At 48.2% G+C, this 22,244-nt stretch overlaps 1 protein-coding gene across 1 annotated transcript in view; it reads left to right on the top strand.

Annotated features, from left to right (window-relative positions):
• Positions 1 to 22,244, top strand: part of TG (thyroglobulin) — a 242,803-nt gene that overhangs the window by 61,912 nt on the left and 158,647 nt on the right. Inside the window, exons 23-27 of the mRNA XM_029222959.1 lie at positions 2,036 to 2,152; positions 2,685 to 2,800; positions 6,513 to 6,621; positions 11,732 to 11,923; positions 17,184 to 17,348. Of these exons, the coding sequence (XP_029078792.1) occupies positions 2,036 to 2,152; positions 2,685 to 2,800; positions 6,513 to 6,621; positions 11,732 to 11,923; positions 17,184 to 17,348 (699 nt within the window). The remainder of the gene's footprint in view (positions 1 to 2,035; positions 2,153 to 2,684; positions 2,801 to 6,512; positions 6,622 to 11,731; positions 11,924 to 17,183; positions 17,349 to 22,244) is intronic.

The raw sequence follows: 22,244 nt of genomic DNA, 5'->3' as shown, positions 1-22,244 counted from the left end.
TGGCTGCAGCAGCAGCCTTAGCATCTCATGCCTGTCTCTGGTGTCTGTGCTTATAGCCGCAGCTCGCACCCATCTCTGGAGCTCGTTTAGGCCGTGCTCTGAATCCCCTCTCCTCGCACACCAAGAAACAATGGTGTCTTGCCTCTTAGGCAGGTCCAGAGTTTTTCCCAGACTCCCTCTCGGCTAGCTGTGGTGCACTAGCCTGTTCAGGCTGTGTTGACGCAGCCAACCCCAGTCCTCTCCCTGGGATCCGACCTCCAAAGCCCAAGCCTCAGCTCCCAGCCCCTGCCGACCCCGGCGGTTGAGCAGACAAGCCTCTCGGGCTGGTGAGTGCCGGTCAGCACCGATCCTCTGTGTGGGAATCTCTCCGCTTTGCCCTCTGCACCCCTGTGGCTGCGCTCTCCTCCATGGCTCCGAAGCTTCCCCGCTGCCGCCCACAGTCTCCACCAGTGAAGGGGCTTCCTAGTGTGTGGAAACTTTTCCTCCTTCACAGCTCCCTCCCAGAGGGGCAGAGCCCATCCCTATTCTTTTTTCTCTGTTTTTGCTTTTTTCTTTTGCCCTACCCAGGTACGTGGGGAGTTTCTTGCCTTTTGGGAAGTCTGAGGTCTTCTGCCAGCATTCAGTAGGTGTTTTGTAGGAGTTGTTCCACATGTAGATGTATTTTTGATGTATCTGTGGGGAGGAAGGTGATCTCCACGTCTTACTCCTCTGCCATCTTGAAGGTCCTCTCAAAATTAGAATTTTTTATATCAAGATTTTTGAAGGCTTAATACATGCCATTTCTATTATATTAATACTGCCCTCTCCAATTCCCACTCCAAAGGTAATAAACTTTTTTCTGCACTTATTATGAAAACTGAGAATATATTGCTTTGGATGGCTTTGAATTTATCGACGTGATGAAAACCAACTCAGACATGGTCTCTTTTGTAAAGCAGTGGGTGTGTGTGAGAATGAGGGCTTACGTACATGTTTATAATCATGTCTGCAAAAAACTAGTACTCATGCACTTCAGGGTTTGTTTTTGATAGTTACCTGCAAAATATTGACACTGTTGGGCATTTTGGCTTGTCAGATAAGTCTCATTCCTTGAGAGTTACATACAATGCTTTTTGCTTGGTGAAAAGTGAGTTCCAAGTCTCATAGCCTTGAGAAATTTTGTTTCTTTCTCCTCTCTTACCTAGTTCCATGAGCATGTGACTGTGTCATTCTTACAGATAGGAGCTCAGGTGTGTTGATGGTACCTGGGAAAACAGATGCTAACATATTTAAACAAATACTATCATAAACGTATCTGAGCCTCATGACACATTTTCAGACTTACGTGAACCCATGTGCACGTTTTATTTGTCTTTTAAAAATAACTTACTTCTTTCCAGAAAGTGGACAAGTTGTTTTAAAATAAATATGAGATATCATTATAAATAAAATATTTTATTTATAGAATTATACATAAAATAATTATGAGATATCACTAGCATTCAAAGATAAGGACAATGGGCTTCCCTGGTGGCGCGGTGGTTGAGAGTCCGCCTGCCGATGCAGGGGACACGGGTTCGTGCCCCGGTCCGGGAAGATCCCACATGCCGTGGAGCGGCTGGGCCCGTGAGCCATGGCCGCTGAGCCTGTGCGTCCGGAGCCTGTGCTCTGCAATGGGAGAGGCCACAGCGGTGAGAGGCCCGCGTACTGCAAAAAAATTTAAAAGAAAGATAAGGACAAGGAAATATAAATTTAGATAGAAAATCAATATCAATGTGAAAAAGGAAGTTGTGAGGACTAACACAATATTAAATTATTCTTCTTACTTCCTGACAATGAGGTGGAAAAAGGAGACATGGCAAGTTATAGCTCTCAGTATTAGCCATGAGGCAGCATTCTGGAACTACCCTTAAAAGGGAATTTCTCTTTTTGGAACGCCTGTGTGACCAAGGGCTGTGAGTGGGAAGTGATTTCTTGACCTAAAACTCTTTTTGGCTTCTCTGCAGCGGCCCCAGACCCCTCAGAGTCAAATCTCACAGATTTGCTTTCCTTTCAGTGATGAGGAAATTTGAGAAGCTCCCAGAATCTAAGGTGATCTTCGATGCAGATGTTGCTGTGCTGGTCAAGTCCGAAGTTCCCGGTTCTGAGTCCTCACTGACGCAGTGCTTGGCAGGTGAGGGGCCGGGCACCTGGGTGGTGCCGTACGAATATGCTGTGCTGATCTTGCAAGACACATCAAGTACAACCCTTGAAATGATCATCAAATATACGGTATAAAAAATACTTTGTAAATCACTTGATTCTCAAAATGTGCATCCAACTCATAATTTCAGTGAGAAGTTTATAGTGTCTCCACCACCTGCCAAGAACGAGGCTCTGCCAGATGTTAGGGAGCAGAACTGAAGGACATTCGCTCCTTGTAGAGCATTTTGTCCAGATCAGGAGATGTATTTGTTTATTTCAGCGGTCAGGCCAGGGATGGGTAACAACTACCACTTATTGAGTATTCATCTTTACGAGCATTGTCTCATAATCCTACCGTCCTCCATGAATAGTCATTGTAACCCATGTTACTGTGTGTGTGTGTGTGTGTGTGTGTGTGTGTGTGTGTGTGTGTTTGGGGGGGCAGGGAGTAGGGGTATGTGTCCGTCTGTCCTCAGCATCTCCTGAGGGACAGGTGGGTGACTGTCCCATGGTGCTTGCAGACTGTGCACTAGATGAAACCTGCAGCTTCCTCACAGTGTCCACGGCGGGATCACAAGTCTCCTGCGATTTCTATGCTTGGGCAAGTGACAACTTCGCCTGCACAACTTCTGGTCGGGTGAGTCATGGCAGCTGCATGGTGGGTCTGTCTCTTGTCTTACATCAGACATGCCCTGATTGAATTGACACCACTTTGATCAGGTGATGGAATGAGATTGTCAATAGCTGATCCCACGTTACCTCCATTTCTTCAAAACAATGGGACTTTGGGAAATTGAAACTGCAGAGGACCAGTGATGGCTCAGGATGAAGTTAACTTAGGGACTGTTTATCTGAGCAGCACCATTTTCAAACAGATCCATCAGAAGAGGATTTCAGTGATGAGCCCCCTCCTTCTGTCCCCCACCTGTTTATCTCATTGGGTAGCTTGGGCCACTGGACACACCAGGACATTGTCCAGAGACCAAAATACCATATGTCTCTTTGAGCCCCAGACCCCAGCATTCCTTCCCATTGTAGAAGTAACACATGATTATGGCTTAAAACGGAAAAGAAAGTTAAATATTAGTTAGAACCACATGAAATTGCTGTTTCAGTAAGTGAAAGCTGGTCGGGTATCAGCAATTTCATTGTTACCATGAATTAGGACAGAAAGGTATGCAGTGAAAAGCAATTCTCCTAACTTCCTAACTCTTAGCCACATGCAAATCTCCATTTTCACTCCTCCATTCCTTATGGATCCTTCCAGAACATTTCTATGTGTTTATAAGTGTTTATTACATAAAAACATTTTTGTTTACATGCTAATATTTTACAGTACATATTCTTTTCTACCTTGATTTTCTTACATAATATTTATCTTTCTGTATCTAAAAAATGACCCTTGTTCTTTTTAATGGCAACATACCAATCCATTCTTTGCATGGACCTCATTTATCTCACATTTAAGGGCATATAGATTTGTTAGCAGTTTTTTTAAATACATTTATTTATTTTATTTATTTATTTTTGGCTGCGTTGGGTCTTTGTTGCTGCATGTGGGCTTTCTCTAGTTGTGGCGAGTGGGGGCCACTCTTAGTTGCGGTGTGCGGGCTCCTCATTGCGGTGACTTCTCTTGTTGTGGAGCACGGGCTCTAGGCGCGCGGGTTTCAGTAGTTGTAGCACACGGGCTCAGTAGTTGTGGCTCACGGGGTCTAGAGCGCAGGCTCAGTAGTTGTGGCGCATGGGCTTAGTTGCTCCTCGGCATGTGGGATCTTCCCAGACCAGGGCTCGAACCCGTGTCCCCTGCATTGGCAGGTGGATTCTTAACCACTGTATCACCAGGGAAGTCCCCTGTTAGCAGTTTTGCATCAGCACCAGGTACCAGTGCTTGTGTGCAAGTGCATATTCATAAGTGACAGCCCAGAAACCGCATGGAAGGTGGACCCCTGAATTTTAGGACTCAAGCTGGGGCCTGGAGCTGTAGGATCTTGAGAAAAGTAGGGAGCTGTCTTGGATTGAATCTCAACCCTGTCATTTTGGGGCTGTTTACCATGTGCAGGTTCCTTAACCTCTGTCTCGTCATTGGTAAGATGGAGTCTGGTGAGGATCTGAGAGACTAACTCCATACACACAGTAGATTGCTGAGGACACATTCACTTCTTTGAGTTTAAAGCATTTTGAGGAGGATAACGGCGCCTTTGTTTGTTTTTGTGATCATGATTCAGACCTGCCTTAAGATATATCAGGGGGAAAAGGGGGTGCGGTGGGGGAGGGAGGATGGGCTAGTAGACTGGTGACACTCAGCAAGAACTCACCACCTTAACCCATTAAGGTCAGTACTGAGCCGTGCTCTCAGTGTCACCTCTCCTGCCCTGGGACAGTGCAGACAGGCTGGGCTTATTTGTTATCAGGGTCCAGGTGGTGCTCCCACATCTTGGCTGGTCCATGGTGAGTGATTCTGCTAATAATGGGACACCTCTGTCCAGACTTCTGTCAGGTCCTTTGTGGTCTGAGGGTCACAGCTGTCAGTGACAGTGGTTCCCTAGGCAACTGTCACGTCCTTGGGAATCCCTGATCTAAAGAACGTCTGCTACTTGTGTTTCCCTAAGGGATCAGAACCAGCTTATAGAATTAAAAATAACAGAAGGAGCTGACATTTGTTGAGCGCTTACTAAGCACCTGGCATTTCTGTGAGTCAATATCTTAGGTTATTGATCATCTGACCCTCTGCTGACAGCTCCTTGCTCAGTAAGTGTGGATTTTAGTCTACAAGATATACAACATTTCATTTTATTAAAAAAGACAAAAGAAGAACTAACTCCAACTTCAACCCCTCAGCCCACGAGAGACGCTGTCTTACAGGGAGAGTAGTTAGAAGGCGACTCTGGAGCCAGGTTGCCTGGGTTCAAGTCCCAGTCCCACTACTTGCTTGTTGCTCTTTTGCACCTTGGTTCCTCAGAGCCCCCATAAATATGGGGTAATAACGGCACCCGCGTCACAGGACTGTTGTGAAGTCATACATGGGAAAACTCACAGGACAGTTTCTGCTGCAGAGGAAATGCTCAGTGACCTTTGTCCTAGTCGTCACCATGGTTGTTAGTGTCTTATCCACACATCAGGTCGACGGGGATTCCATCTCAACCATTAGTAAGGCTCCTCTCCGGGGCCGGGGCCCTGCAGTGCCTTTGACCGTGAGGGATCGGTCCACTCAGCCCAGAGCCGAGGCCACGGTCCCAGGAGCCGACTTCAGGCCCCTTGGCGCCACTGGGTCTGGGGCAGGCTCGGGGTGGGGAAGGCACTCTTGCTGAGGCAGGGGCCCCGTGCTTTGGGTTACCTCCGCCCCCTCCCTCAGTGCCCACCGCCACCCAGCAGAGCCTGACTGCAGACGGGGCCAGTGCTCCTGTAATCTGGGACCCAAGACTCAGGTCCTTCTCAGTCTGCAGGAATCCCGCCTCCTCAAAGGCCCTTCTTCCCTCCTCAGACCATCATCCGTTCAGTGAGTTTGGGTTTTTTTCAAAAAGCAAGGAGAGCTGTTGCCTTCAAATAGCCTTTGTTTTAGCCTCTGCCCTCCGCAAATTCCCAAAATTGAACTGGGAAACTCAAAGTTGGGCAACTTTGCAGGGGGTGGGGGTAGGGAGGGGGCAAAATACTAGAAACAAGACAGAAATTGATACAGATTTAGCCTACCACGCCCACATAGCAAGAGCTCTGGACCTAGGGGTCAGAGGCACTGGAAAACAGCAAGATCTTTAGAAGCCTGACCTCCCCATTTCCAGGCTAAAGAACCTTCCCCTGATCCTCCCTGTGTACAAGCTGTGTGCCAAACAAGGTCTTCCCTGGGCTGGACCCTGCCTCTCTCTCTCTCTCTCTCTCTCTCTCCTCCCATCACGCCCCTCTCATAACTGACAGTCCCTGAGAACAACTAGACCTAGTTAATGAAAACACCCACGGGATCCCAGGTCTCCATCTCTGCCGTTTCTTCTGCTTACAATCCCCCTTCTCTTGTTTCCACCTGACAAACTCTTATTTATACATCAGAACCCCACCCAGATTCACTTTTTCTGGGAAAATTTTCTAGCTCCCCTTTCTCAATAGAGTTAACCACTCCTTCTTCAGGGGTAATTATCTCCTCTTTTATTACACATGTCTTTGCAGCTAACACTCTGGGCTGAAATTTACTGCTTACATGTCTGTGTGTGCTTCAATAGATGGGGAGAAACTAAGGAGCAGGAATCTTCTATTTATCTTTGTAAGCCCCGTGCCTAGCTTTGGTTAGAGTTTAATAAATGTTTGTTGAATTTAATTGTTAAGTGTCACCGGACGATAATTCAGCCTCTTTCCACGTTTAGGAGGAAGATGCACTGGGGACCTCGAAGGCCACCAGCTTTGGAAGTCTGATGTGCCAGGTGAAAGCGAGGAGCAGGGGTGGAGACTCTCCAGCTGTGTATCTGAAAAAGGGTAGGTTGATGAGCTGGGTAGCTCGGGGCCCCAGTGGCTTAGCCTGTTCAGTGTCTGGGGCTGCTTTCCCGCAAGACGCGTTTAGAGAGGAGCCACGCTGCCCCCAGTGCAAGGGACAGGGAGGCCCATCCGGCAGGTGAGCGATTCAGTTGCAGAGCAGACACGAAGGCTGCGGGCAGAGGCCAGCTGAGTCCACACTGTGTGCCCTGTGCAAGCTCATGTGGCTGCCTGTGATACGGGGGTGTCCCCAGCAGGGCCATAGGCCCTGGGCTCCCTGCAGCTGCCCATCCTGGCCCTCCATCTCACGGAGCTTCACTCCCCTCTCCCTTTCCTGTCCACCCTCCCCAGAAGCTGTCAGACCTTCTCATAAGCAGCCAGACCTCCAAGCTCTTGTCTCTCCCTGCCCTGCACTCAGGACCTCCCTGGCTGCAGTGTGTATGCACGTTACCTGGGGGCTGGTAACATTGCAGATGCCGAGTCAGTAAGTCAGGGTAAGGCCAAGATTTTGCCTATCAAATAACCTCTCAGGGACGCCAAAGCAGCTGGTCCCTGGACTGCACTTTGAGTAGCGAAGCCGTCTCGTGTTTTATAGTTTACAGCTCACTTCCCCAGACACCTTTCATTCCACCCTCACAGAGATTCTTGAAGGAAGGTGAAAATGGGATCATAATCCCTGTTTTACAGATGAGAAAACTGAGGCTCAGAGAGATTAAGAGTGTTGCACAAGGTCATATTGCTAGTAAATTGGGGATCTGGGTTTGAATCTAAGTGTGTCTGATTCCCCTACACGGCCTCACAGAGGGGGTCAGGGAGATACTTTTGGTCGCTGTAACGAAGCAGTGGGTCTTTCCCAAGAATCCTACAGCCTGCACGACTCTGCCCTATCCATCAGGGCCAAGAGAGGGGACAGCAGTGCAGGGTCCTGAGCCCTGGCCCACGACTACGCTCTGCCTGTGAGCTATGATGCCCTTTCTAGTCACCGCTCTCCCGGCCTCGCTTCCTGCGGTTAAGGGTGAGGGGGCTGGAGCCCACCTGGGGGGTTGACCCCAGCTCTGCCACCACGAGCTGTGTGTGACGGTGGACAAGTTCCTTGACATTGTAGGCTGCTGTGATTCCGTTAGTCAAATAGGAGTCGCAGGTGAACTGAGGTTGTTGGGGGATGGGAATGAGGATGCTTTCAGAATGATGCAATGCTTTTAAAACAGTGTGTGGCGTGTGGTAAAGAGCCAGAGGAGGGCTTCTACGATCCTTGTCACTCTTGCTAACAGTTTCCTGATGACCCGAGGCAATGGCTGTGGACCGGAAGATAGGCCAGGGGACCTGAGCGAGGACTGGGGTGGGGGTGGGGCGTTGGAATGAAGGTGGCAGGCATGTCACTTCCTTAGGTCTGAAGCTCCGGGCAGGCAGCCTGCTCCCAGCAGCTTCAGAATTGCGCTGCGAGCAGCTGGCGATGGAGAGGATGCCTTGGACCAGGGCCAGGGCCTCAACCGACCTCAGTAGCAGGCTCAGCCCATGGCAGGGACAAGCGTCTGTGTACTTTTGTCTCTGGTCCTTCTTTCGCCTAATACCTCCATCCTGTCTGAAATGAGAGCTCCCCTGGGAGAAGGGAGTCCAGCAGAGCTGGGTTTTCTCTGATCTCTGGCCAGGTTTTAGAATTTCTGCCCGTGTTTATTCCAATTATTTTTACTACCCATTTTGAAAAATGACAGAGCACAGAGATTATTTTCTGAAAAGGAAAACCAAAACAAAACAAGTAACCCCTCTCAAAAATGTTCTTTAAAACCCTACTTTGGCCTTTTATCATATTCTTTAAAAAAGGCAATTGTATTTCTTTTTAAGTGTTTGTTATTTTTTTCTCCTCCTTGTCTCCTGAAAGTTTATACTTTGGGGGAAAATTGCAAGGGAAATTGTGAAGCTTCTTTGCTGCCAAGCTAAATCAAGGGCAGAAATGGTTTTTGCCTTTTTTTGTTTTGTTTTGCCTTTTTTTGGTTTTGTTTTGTTTTGCCTTTTATATTTTCAAGCAGAAAATGCACAGACCCAGCCATTCTGGGTTCTGTTGTAATGAAAAGAGAAGGGAGGTAAACTGGATCTGGCTTTAGACTCCCCCGCTCCCAATGTACTACTTCTATCTTTGATCAGGAACAACTTCTTTATTTTACTTTCTGTAAAGTGGCAATAAAGTGGCACAGCTGAGCAGAAAAGGACACAGTTTCTGAAAGTCTCCTGCACAGTCCATGGCACCCAGTAGGTAGTCAGCATGTCCCTCCACATGCCTGCGCTTAAGTGACCTGGAAGATGGGACAGCTTGGTCCATCCTCCAGGGCCGTCCTCTGTCCATACCCACTTAAGGTCCGTGGCCTTGACTGTGGAGGAGGAGCCATGTGATTTTTCAGTATCAAAGGAAGTCAGGACCTGAAGGTTCCTTGGAGATTATCTAGCCCTCATGTCACAGGTGAAGCCTAGAAACAGGAAGCATCTTGTCCCACTGCATCCAGGTAGACCAAGGACTGTAGGCCCGACCTCCCCCAACTAGGGAACATCTCCCAGACCTGCTCCATTGTCTAGGACTCCACCACCGTGTGGGTGAGCCCAGCACTGCACGCCCCATACATGTTTACTGAGTGCCCGTGGAAGGATACACACTTCGCAGGTGCTGTGGATGCCGCTGTGATCGAAACAGACAGAATCCCTGATTGATAGAGGAATTGGTCCAGCAATAAAAGCACTTCAAGAGGGTGATAAGTGCTTTGATGAAAATGAAACAGGACTTTGGGGTAAAGACGGACGTGGGCTACCTAGAAGAGCCAAATTCATGGAGAAGAAAGTGGGACAGTAGTTACTCAGGGCTGGGGGAGCGGGGAGTGGGGAGTTAGTATTTGATGGGGACAGAGTTTCAGTTGGGAGGATGAAAAGTTCTGGAGGTGGATGGGGTGATGGTGCACGATATCATGAATGTTCTTAACGCCACTGAACTATACAGTTAAAACAGTTAAAGTGGTAAATTGTTATGTATATTTTATGACAATTTAAAAAGGAAAAGAAAAATGAACATGAGCTGCTTTGGGTGCTCAGGGAAGGAACTTCAGAGAAGGGAATGTCGGAACTAAGGATGAGAAGGAGCCCACCATGCCCAGATCTCAGGGCAGGCGGTCCTCTGTGCAGGCTGTGGGAGCATGCCCAGTGAGCTGAGACGTGGCCCTACCATCCAGGGCAGCACTGTGCAGTAGAACTTTCTGCAGGGATGGAAATGCTCAATAAATCTCTGCTGTCCAAAATGACAGCCAGTAGCCACAGGTAGCCACTGAGCACTTGGAATGTGGCTACTGCAGCATGAACTCTGACGAACTGAAATTGATCTTCGAGTAGTCACACATGGCTTGTGACTCCTGCTTGTGAGAGCGGGGACTGTGTCCGGGGAATCACAGCTGGTGGGGCAGCAGTAGCTGTCTCAAGTGGCTTAACTGTAGCGTGAAGGATGACAGAGCCTTGGTAGAGGCACAGACAGAATGTAAGAGAGATCAAGGGAGGGAGATGAATTCTAACTGTATAAAGCTGGGAGATGGGCCCTTTAAGTCAAGCTGGGCTTTGGCGAAGGGTGGGCGGGGGCTTGGCCTGGCACAGTTAGAGGACAGTCAGGCAGAGGGGGGCTGCGTGAGCGAAGGCTTGGAGGAAGAAGATGCTGGCTTTTTGGAGACCTGTAATGTATCTGCTGAGCGTCAGCTAAGGGCCAAGCTCATGGTTCAGCCTTTTAATGTCCAGTCTATCGTTTCATCTGCTCAGCATCTGTGAGGATTATATACCGTCCTCGCCGGTTACAGAAGGGAAAGCTGAGGCTCAGAGGACCTAAGAACTCACTTGCCAGGGGTGGTGCGGGAATTTGCACTCGGGTCTGCCTGATTCTGAAGCTTGCACTCTTGCTCCCACGCTGTAAGGTCTCCACCACCTTTAGGTTCATGTGTTGGTTAAGACCTGGTGACCTGTCAGGCCACTGGGAGGTCAGGGTGGCCAGGAGCACAGGCTCTGGTGTTCTTTCTGCCACCAGCAGCCGTGTGAACCTAGGCCAGACTGTTCACTCGTTAAGGTTCCCTTTCCTCAAGTGCAAAATGGATATAATAATAGAACAGACATGTTGGCTATAGTGAAATATATATATCTGAAAAAAACCTCATATTTGCAAAATCATGCTCTAAAAATAACTGGGCTTTTATGGGAAAACGAGACTTAGGGACAGGCAAAACTCAAACCATGCCACTTCTAGCCAGAGGACTGACAAAAACAATAACAATCCTATTTAAAATGCTAGCAAAACTTTAAAAAGAGACATATTGAATCCATCACAAAGAAATGCTACAGTAAATGTGAAGGGCGCGTAGCTTGATGGGGGAGGGGAAGGCCTGAAGAGGTTGAGGCGCACAGGTGCACGAAGAGAAGGGACAATGCAGTCCTTACTCTGAAGACAGAGCCGCTGGCCGGTCTGAGGCAAGAGGAAATCCGTGGGCTGATGGGCATCATGTGGTCCTGTGTTTCTGCAGCTTGCTGCCTTCAGCTGCTTGTGTATGTGCTGCATTCACCCGTAGTTGGATGACACAAGGCAGCAACAAGCTGGGAACACTGCAGATCAACCAGTGCAACCTCAGCATTGCAGCGGCCGAGCTGCCTGTGCACCACGTGTTCAAACCACTTTGCCTTACAGAAACACACGTGACAGCAGAGTGGTCTGAACCGAACTCAAGGGCAGTGAACATTAAATGAGGCCATCTAGGTAAAGCACGTGGCCTGGTGTCTGTGTGTATAGTTAGAGCTCAATAAATATTTGCTGGTAATAATAAAAACCATAATAAATGCCATTTCTCCACACCTCCCCTTCAGACCCTCAAAGGTATGGTGGGTGTTTGTCTAGGTCTGCTGGCTTGGGGCCATGGCTTTGGTGGGCTCCATTGCTCTGCACACACGGGAGGCCCAGGATTTTCATGGCACAGAGAGCATCTTGGTGGACCGCACCCTGTACCTGGTGTGGTCAGAGGGCCCACTGTCATTTGACCAGCACGCTCTGCTCAACTCTGCATTGTTTTGAGATCTTAAAAAAATTTTTTTTCTACCTTTTCCCCAGGCCAAGAATTCACCATGACAGGTCAGAAAAGCTTTGAACAGACTGGTTTCCAAAATGTGCTCTCTGGAATGTACAGCCCCATCACCTTCTCAGCATCAGGAGCCAGTCTGACCGAAGTCCATCTCTTCTGTCTTCTTGCCTGTGACCGTGATTCCTGTTGCGATGGCTTCATCCTCACGCAGGTCCAAGGAGGTAATATGACAGTGAGGGCTGGGGCTTCCCTCTTCCACGACCTGTGGTCTACAAAGTTTGGGGAAGGTGCGGGATTGCAGAAGACAGGATCCACAACACGGAGAATGCCTGGGGAAGCGGCCACACTCACTTAGAAAGTGATATTCACAAAATTAGGGACTATCATGACCCTTCCAACAGATCACATACTATGTTGGCCACTTTGCATTTGAATACCACGTTTTTCCTTAGTGCTGCCTTCAGAGGAGGTATTTCGAGCTCCATTTTCACAAACCAAGAAACTGAGGCTCAGAGAATTCAACTAGCTGCTCCTACTCACCCTGCTCATGACACGGTCACGAGTGATGGAGCTGAGATTTGAGCCCAGGTGTATCTTCAACAGCATCTCACTGCCGCCTCTGAAGCCTGGACCCACCACATTTGGTTGAAAAATGTTAGTTCATTCCCATCACCCATGATCGTTCATTCAGTGATTATTTATTGAGTGCCTACTGTATACCAGGTCATGTGACCCATAGGGCTGGAATTTTCAATTGTCTCTCAACAGTGGGAATAGACTTCTGTTTACAGAAATAAATCCGTGTCCTTGGCTACGTAGCCTCGTGGTTGCTGAGAAGGGGCTTAGGTCAGACGGACCTGGGTTCTAGTCATCACTCTGTAACTATCTCACTTTTCTTGAACAAATTGCTTAAACTAAGTTGTAGGTCCCTTATCCATGAAAGAGAGATAATGATAATTCCTATTTGACTATTCGTTATAAAGATACTGGGTGCAAAATGCTGGACTTGAGCTTGGCTCCTGGTATGCTATTAATTTAGTGACAGAGGGACTTCCCTGTGACCAACTGCATGATTGGCAGCTTCAGCTAATGGAGAATTCTGAAGATTAAAAAATATATAAAGTAGTCTTATATATCTTTTTATGACCCTCACTTCCAGTCAGCTATAAACCTTAAGTGATCACCATACCTGTGAAATCCAATGTTCCAGGTATTGGGAATCTATAAAAGGAGCTTAGAATGTGGTCGGGGAGGTGAAGGTACCATGAAGGACCATAACCTTCACTCCCTCATCTGTGCTGTCATCCAGGCACGTATGGAGCTCCGCTGTGCACCAGGCTCGATACACAAGGCGACACAAGTGTCTGAGGCCGTAGGAGGCTTGAGTGTAGAGGAGGGAGATGTCAAGGGGGCTTGGTGGTCAGGGAGAGCCTTCTGGAAGAGGAGAGACTTGATCCAGGCTTTGCGGGATGGGTAATGTTTAGATGGTAAGAGAGGAGAGAGAGTCTGGTCAGAGTGGGTATTCCTGGGAGCTGAGCTCAGTCGGGGAGACCACGTATTCTGGGGAACATCATCTATGACACTGGACTTATTGGTCTACAGACCCAAGGCTATGATCAATTCCAGCATCTGTACATCATTCCCTCCAGACTCAGAGGTAGATACTTTTGGCTGTCTAGCTTGGTCACCTGGTGGGACAGTTGTATGGTGAGTGATGGAAGATATCGGATGTCAGATTTGGTGATGGGAAAGGGAGATTTGGGAAGGTCCATATGGAGTGGGTATATGCTAAGTATGAAGTGGCTTTAAGGCATTCACAAAATGTGGACTGAGCTTTTGGATACAAAGATGCAGAGCTCAGAGAGGGGGTCTGGGTGGGAGATGGAAATGTGTGAACAGCCAGCGTTGAGGTCGTAGCAGAGGTGTAGGTATGGATGGATTTCCTAGGAAGGGGGTGCTGGGTGAGAAGATGGAGGAGGGTGGGACTGATCCCTGGGGAATATCTACATAACTGATGAAGAATCTGCATAGAAGACAGAGAGGAGGAGACCCAGGAGAGCAGCAGGTCATAGAAACTAGACTGGAGATGGTTGAAAGCTGAAGGAAGTTGTCAACAGTTTTGAATGCTGCTGGGTGTTCAGACAAGGTGACTCCTGAAAAATGCTGAGGTCAGCTCGCAGTGGTCAGCAGAGGCTACAGTGAGAATGTACTGTTGGAGGTCAAAGGAACCCAGGCAGGAATGTGGATTGAAGTAAGTTGAATCCTAAAATTCCTTCTAGGTTTAATGCTTTGTGGTTATGTGATGCGCATTCATGTCAGTGTTTAGATAAGCAAAAAAAATAGACATTGTACACACACATATACACAGACACACGCACACAGGCACACCTCATTTTATTGTACTTTATCGTGCTTCGTAGATGCTGCGTTTTTTTACAAATTGAAGGTTTGTGGCAACCCTGCGCCGAGCAAGTCTGTCGCGCCATTTTTCCAGTGGCATTTGCTCGCTTTGTGTCTCTGTGTCACATTTTGGTAACTCTCAAAATTTGTCAGACTCTTTCATTATTATTACATTTGTCATGGTGATCTGTGATCAGTGATCTTTGACGTTACTGTCGTAGAAAAGATTACGACTCGCTGAAGGCTCAGATGCTGGTTAGCATATTTTAGCAACAAGGCACTTTTAAAGTAAGGTATGTACTTTGTTTTTTTAGACATAATGCTATTGCACCCTTAGTAGACTACAGTATAGTGTGAACATAACTTTCATAGGTACTGGGAAACCAAAAATTCCACGTGACTCACTTTCTTGCAACTTGTGCTTTATTGTGGTGGCCTGGAACCAGACCTGCGACTGCTCTGAGGTGTGTCTGTATATGTCTTCTTGATGTGTGCCTATATTTAGAAACACTGCAATTCAAATCCAGGGTGCTTTCTGCCTTCTTTAATCTTAATGTCTTTTCTGAGGATACCACAATTTCCCCAGATGTTCGATTACTCACCAGACCACAAGATTTTTCAAATTGGAAAGGTTGACTTCATTTTCCTTAGGATCATCTATGGAGTAATTACTTTGTTCTGGGGAGCAGTAAAGCCCACACAATCCTTTTTTCCATGACATTTCTGGCTAGCAGTTTGCCTGTCTTTCCCTCCCAGTGTAACCCGTGATCCGTGAATTATGTTGATCTGAACAACCACATCGCAATGCTGCAAATTAAGCTTTTCTTTGAGACACACATCAAACATCAGGCAGATGTTTTTCCCAGTCTCGTCTGATGGGTAGTCCTGGAATTTTAACTTGTGAAGCTTTGGCTGGATCTGCTGATGACCAGGAACAGAATCCCGCTACATGCTTTTACTGCAGTCTGGAAGGGCATTTAATTTCTGGTAGAGTCCCCCTCCTCCCTGCCCCCTCCTCCCCTGCAGGACTCCAGCCCCTCCAACCTCCAACCCTGAAATGGCTTTGTTTCCACTGATAATTATTAGTGAAAATCCATGAGACTTCTGGACCTACATTTCATGAGCCTACTTGTAACACAACAAGGAGTTGAGGCAACTTGGAAATGGGGTTCAGTGGCACTTGTGTGGCCTGAGGCTCCCGGGAGCGTAATTGAAGCTGGCTCACGTGATCAGCAAAGTGATTTCAAATCTCCAGCTGGCGCCCACCTCTCAGACACCCGGAGTTCTCATCGACACTTGAGCATTAGTTAAAGAAGAAAGCTGCCTGCGTTTCTCTTCCCAGGTCTGAGAGCCGGAGGAAAAACGTGCCCCACCTCTTGTTTAAGTCCATGATTCTTTCTTTGGCTTCGGAGAGGGGCAGCCGCAGAGCTCAGGCTTCCTCTGGGCTCTCGGCAGGCGCTTTCGCACCCCTGCTGCCCTGTGCTCGGCTCTGGCTCTGGGTCCGGCCAGGCCGGGCGAGGCACTCACTGCCCTCTGGTCCTTCCTCTAGTTCTGTGCAGTCACTCAAACAGCCCCATCTGTGAAGTGAAGTGGCCTCACCAGCTCAGGGGTTCTGACACCCGGCTGTGCGCTAGGATCACCTGTGGTGCTGTTCACAGGACTAATTCCCAAATGCCACCCTTGCGACCTGTCAAGTCGGAACCTCTGTAGTTGGTGCCCAGGAACAAGCACTTTCAAAACTCTCTCTGTGATTTTGATATAATCGGTCTAAACACCCTGGTTTGAGAACCACCGAGTTAGTGGGTCTCTCAGGTAACTTTTTACCACAGAGATGCCGCTGGTGATAATGATGACGATTAGTTTTAACTACTCAGGTTAAAAGTGGGACAGGAGAGAACAAATGTCAAATTCATGAGCCAGGCATCCGTGAGTCACCTACATTGGGGAAATTTTGGTGCAAGAAGTTTGAAACTTATCTGGATTTGGACATAAGTTAGGATAAAGAAGGGAATAGGAGCTGCGGGGTGGTATGTTTCCTTTTTCTTTTCTTTTCTTCTTTTCCCCCAGGAGAATCTGAACAACTATACTACCTAGCAGGGTTATGTATCCAAATAATACATAAAGTATTTAGTTTCTAGATCTCAGTAAGTTCGGGCAACGTCCTTAACTTATATGAAGCTCAGTTTCCTCATCCGTGAGATGGAGAAAATAATGTCAATAAGAATTAAGGAGATTAATATACTTAAAGCACTTATCATAGTGGATGGCACATCACAGTCATCCAAAACATTTGAGTTACTATATTTACCAAACTAAAATCCCTATCAAATTCAGTTAGCGTGGGGGTAGGATTTTCTGCTACTGAATAAATTCATAACATTAGGGTAGCTTTTTTAAAATTCAGAGTTAGAAGATATATTCAAGACAAAATAGTCCAATGCCTTCCAATTACCAAATCTAGTAATGGATTTCTCTCTATGCATCCCGGGGATATGGGCACACAGCCTTGGCTTGGTTACATCCAGAGACAAGGAGCTCATTTCCTAACAGGGAAGCTTGTGCCATGGGCGTATAGCGCTTGGCTTTTAATAGTTCCTTACTTTGAATCTAAATACTGCTTCCTGAGCTCCTTCAAGATTGATCTCCTGTTTGTGTGTGTGTGTGTGTGTGTGTCTGTGTGTGTGTGTGTGTGTCTACAAGAATGAGAGACAGAGAGAGAGACAGAGAGAGCTGTTTATTTCCTTGAAGCCTCAAAAAGATGGAAAATGGAGACAGAGGATTCTGGCAGTAAGACCCCTGGTGGTATCAGAGGTGTCATTGCTGCTGTCCCCATGAAGAAGGGCTCTCATGGAGGAGGAGGTGGTGTCCCTCCTCTCAGGAATTTTCCAGTAAGACAACTGCAGGACGATTGGGGAAGGATAGCCCAAATTAAAACCAGGCTCCTGAGTTCCAGTGTCCACTCCCGAGGATTTGTTGCCCGCCCACAGCCTACAAGCCTCTCAGGGCACAGACGCGTGTCTCTAAAGGGGCTCTGCTTGGTCCCCATCACACTGACCTCTCTCCCTTCTCATGACTCTGTAGGTTCCATCATCTGTGGGTTGCTGAGCTCTCCCGATGTCCTGCTTTGCCATGTCAGAGACTGGAGGGACCCTTCGGAAGCTCAGGCTAAAGCTGCGTGTCCTGGGGTGACGTATGAGCAAGACAGCCGCCAGGCGACGCTGCGTCTGGGAGGCCAGGAGTTCAAGAGTAAGCCTCTGCCTTCTGCACGTGTGCGTTCCTTCACAATGAGCTGTCCTCACCAGCAAGGTCTGCTCCTTTGCTGTGAGCCCTCTCCATACCCTGAGGTGTTTATCCTTCTGAAAAGAAACTGTACCCAAGAGGGGCAGAAAAAACAACCAGAGCATCTCAGCAGCGCTCCACGGGAAGTGTGACATAGCTCTGGGGCCGCAGGTTGGCTGGGGGGAGGCTGGCTCAGCAGGGCAGCTGCACTGACCTTGGCCGGGCTCTTTCACGTGTCTCGGGGGTCACTTGGTGGTTGACCGCTCTTGTCTGGACTTGGCCAGGGTGGCCTGGCCCTACTTCATGTGCCTCTTCTTCTGGATGAGCACGTTCTCCTATGGGCAGAATCAGGAAAGAACAAGGGAAACAAGCCACGCCGTTGAAGGTTGAGGCTTGGATCTGTCCCTGTCACCACTGCCTCACTGCACTGGCCCGGCCAGTGCAGTGGAAGTCAGGAGTGGGGAAACATACTCCATCCTTTAGTGGCAGGAACTGCAAAGTCCAGTGTAAAATGTGTGACTACAAGGTGGGGGGAAGAACTGGGGCCAAAGATGTGGTCTGTCCCCCAGGGCTATCTCCCTGGGTGTATTTCCCCTCTGTCAGTCAAGGAATTCCAGGAGGTAACCACAGCACTGCCCATCCTAGATACAGGGGCCCAAGGAGCTGTTGGCCCCCCGACAGGGGCTCCACTGATAGAAATAACCATTGAGCTTGCTCCTTGCCCTTTTTTCTTTCAGAAGCTCTTCCAACATTTTCCATGAGCGTGTAAGCACTGGATCCAGAGATCACCCCTGAGATCATCTACCCCACTCCTCATTTTACAGGGAGGGGCCTTAGCACCCGAGGCCCCGGCAGCCAGTCAGCTCTCTCTCTGCCTCCCCCAGCCCCGGCCCCTGCTGCCTCTCAGCAGACCTCCACCAGGGAGGAGTGGAGGCTGCTCTGTCCTGAGCCAGGGACCACCACGCCAGGGCTGCTCAGTGTGGTCGGGACCAGCAGGCTTAGCATCACCAGATGATCATGAGAAATACAGATTCTCAGGCCTCTCCCCGGACCCCAGGGAGGCCCCAGGAATCTGTTCTAACAGGCTGTCTGGATAATGCCATGCCCGCTAAGTTTGAGAAGCACTGAGTAGGTGACCTGGAAGTTTCCCTCCGACCTGGAGGGTCGAGTTTTCAGCGTGAACGGGGCCCGGCTGCTCACTTACCTCTTCCGGACCCAGTGTGCAGTTGGCGGCAGCCTGGCTCCATCTTGTCTCCTCTCTGCTCTATTTATCTGCCAGCCTGTGAACTCAGAACTTGACCCCATGGTTCCAGTCCACCCTCTGAGTTGAGAGGGGTGAAAGCACGAGCTGGTGTCAGCCAGATAGAGGAGAGGAGGGGACTGGGCAGAGGTCAAAGGAGCCGTGAGATGCCCTGGAAGGTGGTCCTCTAAGGGCTGGCAGAGACCATGTCCTTTCTCCCGGAGAAGTTTCCATGCTTCTCAGTGTACTGCAGCCCTTGGGGTTCTAATGGCAGAGAGCTCAATGTCACCTCCTCCCAAAGCCCTCCCTGACTACCCCTGCAGGGCTTATTGCTTCCTCCTCTGCAGAGCTTCGTGCATGCTCCATGCATTGCTCTGTTAGACAGTGCAGTGGGCAGTGCATCTAAACCCAGCCTTTGCCTGGCTGCTTCTCTCCCTGGCCCAGCTTAGAGTTTGCCCCCTGGTGTTGAATCCCACCTTTGGACACCAGCTGCGTGACCTTGAGCAAGCCAGTAAATACCATCAGGCCTGATTGCTAATGGAGTAATGACAGTTTCCCTCTCACTGGGTTGTGAAGATGAAAGGAGAGGGTAAACAATAGCAATGGTGATAGAAACGTCTTCCGTGGTGCTCACTAGGAGCCAGGTCCTGCTCCAAGGCCCTGGCCTGTTCTAACTCGTGAATGCTCAGCACAGTGCTTTAAGGGAGGTACTACTGGGACTCCCCTGGTGGTCCGGTGGTGAAGACTCCCGCTTCTACTGCAGGGGGCATGAGTTCCATCCCTGGTCGGGAAACTACAATCCCGCATGCTGCGTGGTGCAACCAAAAAGGAAATAAAGTGGAATTTAAAAAAGGGAGGTACTATTATCATTATCCCCATTTTACAGCTGAAGACACTGAGGCACACAGAAGTGGGGTTTTTCTAAGGTCTCAGAGCTTGCACGTAGAAGGGAGCTGAAACCAGGCATTCTGGCTCCACAGTGACTTTCTTAACTGCTTCCCTATATTGGCACTTACAGATGATACACGTATAGAACTTAGTATGGTGTCTGACACATAGTATTAATATTAGGTGATTTTATTATCATTTAAAAATCTGTCATTTTTTGTTATATTTAAGAACTGGACTTACTATATAATATATAATAAGAACTGTGTCTTATTAATTTCTGGATTCACACCATGGAGCATAAAACCTGGCATAGAGAATATACATAGTATCTGTGGAATGCCTATTTACCAAAGCCTGGAAAAAATATTGCAGAATTTGTGGAATTCCATGAGGTTTAGTTTCTTTTGGGGTAAGTAAAATCAAATAGCTTATTTCTATGATGGATAGTAAACACATGGTATCCATTACTCTGAGAGGTAGCCCAGTGTGGAAACAAGCATTTGAAGAAAGACATATGATCCATTCATGGGCAATAAATCCAGAGTGAAATGCTTAATACAGAGTGTGTGCTTGGTATGTGCCCAAGAAGTGAAGACTATGCCCTTGTCTGGCCTCCCTGAGGAGGAGGGATTACCGAAGACTTTTGAAGTTCTTTATATTTTTCGGTGCCCTCTGTGTATATATATATTTTGGGGTGCTGGCAAAGCTTTAAGAAGGGAACCCTTTGATGGGGATTTCAGGCAGCCTGAGGCATATTCATGATGTTCCAGATTGAAGGTTGACTTGCACACAGACTGATCTGGAGGCCACCTCCAATTGGGAACAATAGGACCAAATCCTTCCTTCCCACAATAAGACATCAGCCTTCAGTACAATTAACCCTTGAGAAAATAAACATGGGGATTTAAATTCTTACTAGAGTGTGAAGAGCTGATAAGTACCTTTTCCTAATGGCAGATATTGATGGAGGGATACTGATGGAGGGAAAGAGGAGTGAGGATTCCAGGTATCCGAACAACTGAAGGAGACACTGTGGAGTGGATTGGTAGCACGTGGGAAGGGGATAGGGATAATAAAGAGGATTTCTAGCCCTCCCACGGTTGGTTGAGGGCCAGCCTCTTCCTTCCATTTTGCAAATGGTTAGATGGTCTTTAAAATACAGACTCTGGAATCAGACCCCAGGATTCAAATCCCAGTGTGAATGCTTACTAGTTATATGAGCTCCCTGTGTCTTGGTCTTTCCAATTATAAAATGAGGATAATGGTGACTTCTGACGCCTGGGGAGATTGGGAGGATTATAGGAGGAAAGCATGTGAAGCACTTGGAATAGTGCTTGGAGCGAGGCGGGCACTCAGTAGATACTGGAGACCCTGGAGCAATGGTTGGCATTTAAAGTACTGCAGCTGAATCCTGCTTCCCCACCCATCCCCCAGTTCCGTGACCTTGTTCAGAGCACCTAACAACCCTGAGCCTCAGGGTCTTCATCTGTAAAATGGGGGCACACTTTTAAAATATATTACATAAGGCAGTGCTAATGTGCTCTACAGGCTGTAGTTTAAGGTATCGTTTTCCAAACCCCAAGTCCCTGGTCCCCCGGTTGCACATCCAGCAGAGGCACTCTGTAGGATGTCGGGTCTGGACATCCGTTCTCACTGTTCAGCTCACCGGTACGGCAAGGGTCTGCTTCAGCAGGTGGTTCATGGAGAATGAGTATTTTCTTATAAAATGTAAGTGAATTGATTGCCAGTTGTAGGAAATCACAACCCAGCGGAACACACTAAATTCAAATAGTAAGCGCGTCAGCATCCGTGCCGCATTTTACAAAGCATTTTCACATCCATCAACTCAACTGATCCTTTTGACAATCTGGTGAGGCAGAGGCAATCTGAGGCAGAAGTATGAGGTTATATCACACTTTTGCTCATGGGGGTGAGTTTTATAGCCGTGACGTGTCACACTTCAAGAAACTATCTTTGCATTATGTGCCATGGCTGGGGCTTCAACTCAAGCTTTGGAGACCGGAGCTGTCAGGGGCATCTCTCACCGTCTGCTGCAATGGCCCTGCATCTAATTTACCGGAAGCAGAAACGTGCTTCAGAGGTACCCTTGTATCACACCAGCAAATTAAGGAGTCTGGTAATTGAGAATTTTGCTCCCTGGACATCTCTCTGGGGCTGCTGTACTCCAGATATTAGGGAATGAAGGTCATCTACCAGCATATTCTACTTCAAGATTTTAAAGAGCTGTGGGGAGAAGGGAACAAAAGGTGCAAGAAAGGCAGTGGGTCAAGTGTGCACTGCAGAGATGAGCTGGGAGGGGCACGACAGCCATGGCGAGGGGAGTTGCTGAGCTAGCCCAGCTATCACTCGTCCTGACAAGCAGCTGGGTGTGAGGTGCCAGGCCAGGTAGCAGACTACAGAGACAGGTAGAGTGGTTTCTGCTCTCAAGGAGCTCACAGGCTAGTTGGGGTGACAGATATGGACATTATTAAAGTATAGTGGGCCTCCTATTTGCTCATCTTACGGACTGATGAAGGACTGTGGGAGGCAGAACCCCCTTTAGCACTTCTCTCCTCTTTTGTTAAGCCAGCCAACTCCATGGGAGTAGGGTAGACTTCTAATATTACCCAGAACAAACAAATACACCCCAAAACAAACAACCCCACAAATCACCCAGAAGCAGTCTTATCAGCACGTTTCACTGGCTGTGAGGTTTCTCTTCCTGTCACTGA

The sequence above is a fragment of the Monodon monoceros genome, unplaced genomic scaffold, assembly GCF_005190385.1.
Source record: "Monodon monoceros isolate NGI ecotype Baffin Bay Population unplaced genomic scaffold, NGI_Narwhal_1 Super_Scaffold_14, whole genome shotgun sequence".
NCBI lineage: Eukaryota > Metazoa > Chordata > Mammalia > Artiodactyla > Monodontidae > Monodon > Monodon monoceros.
This window is presented reverse-complemented; position numbering and strand designations above follow the sequence as displayed.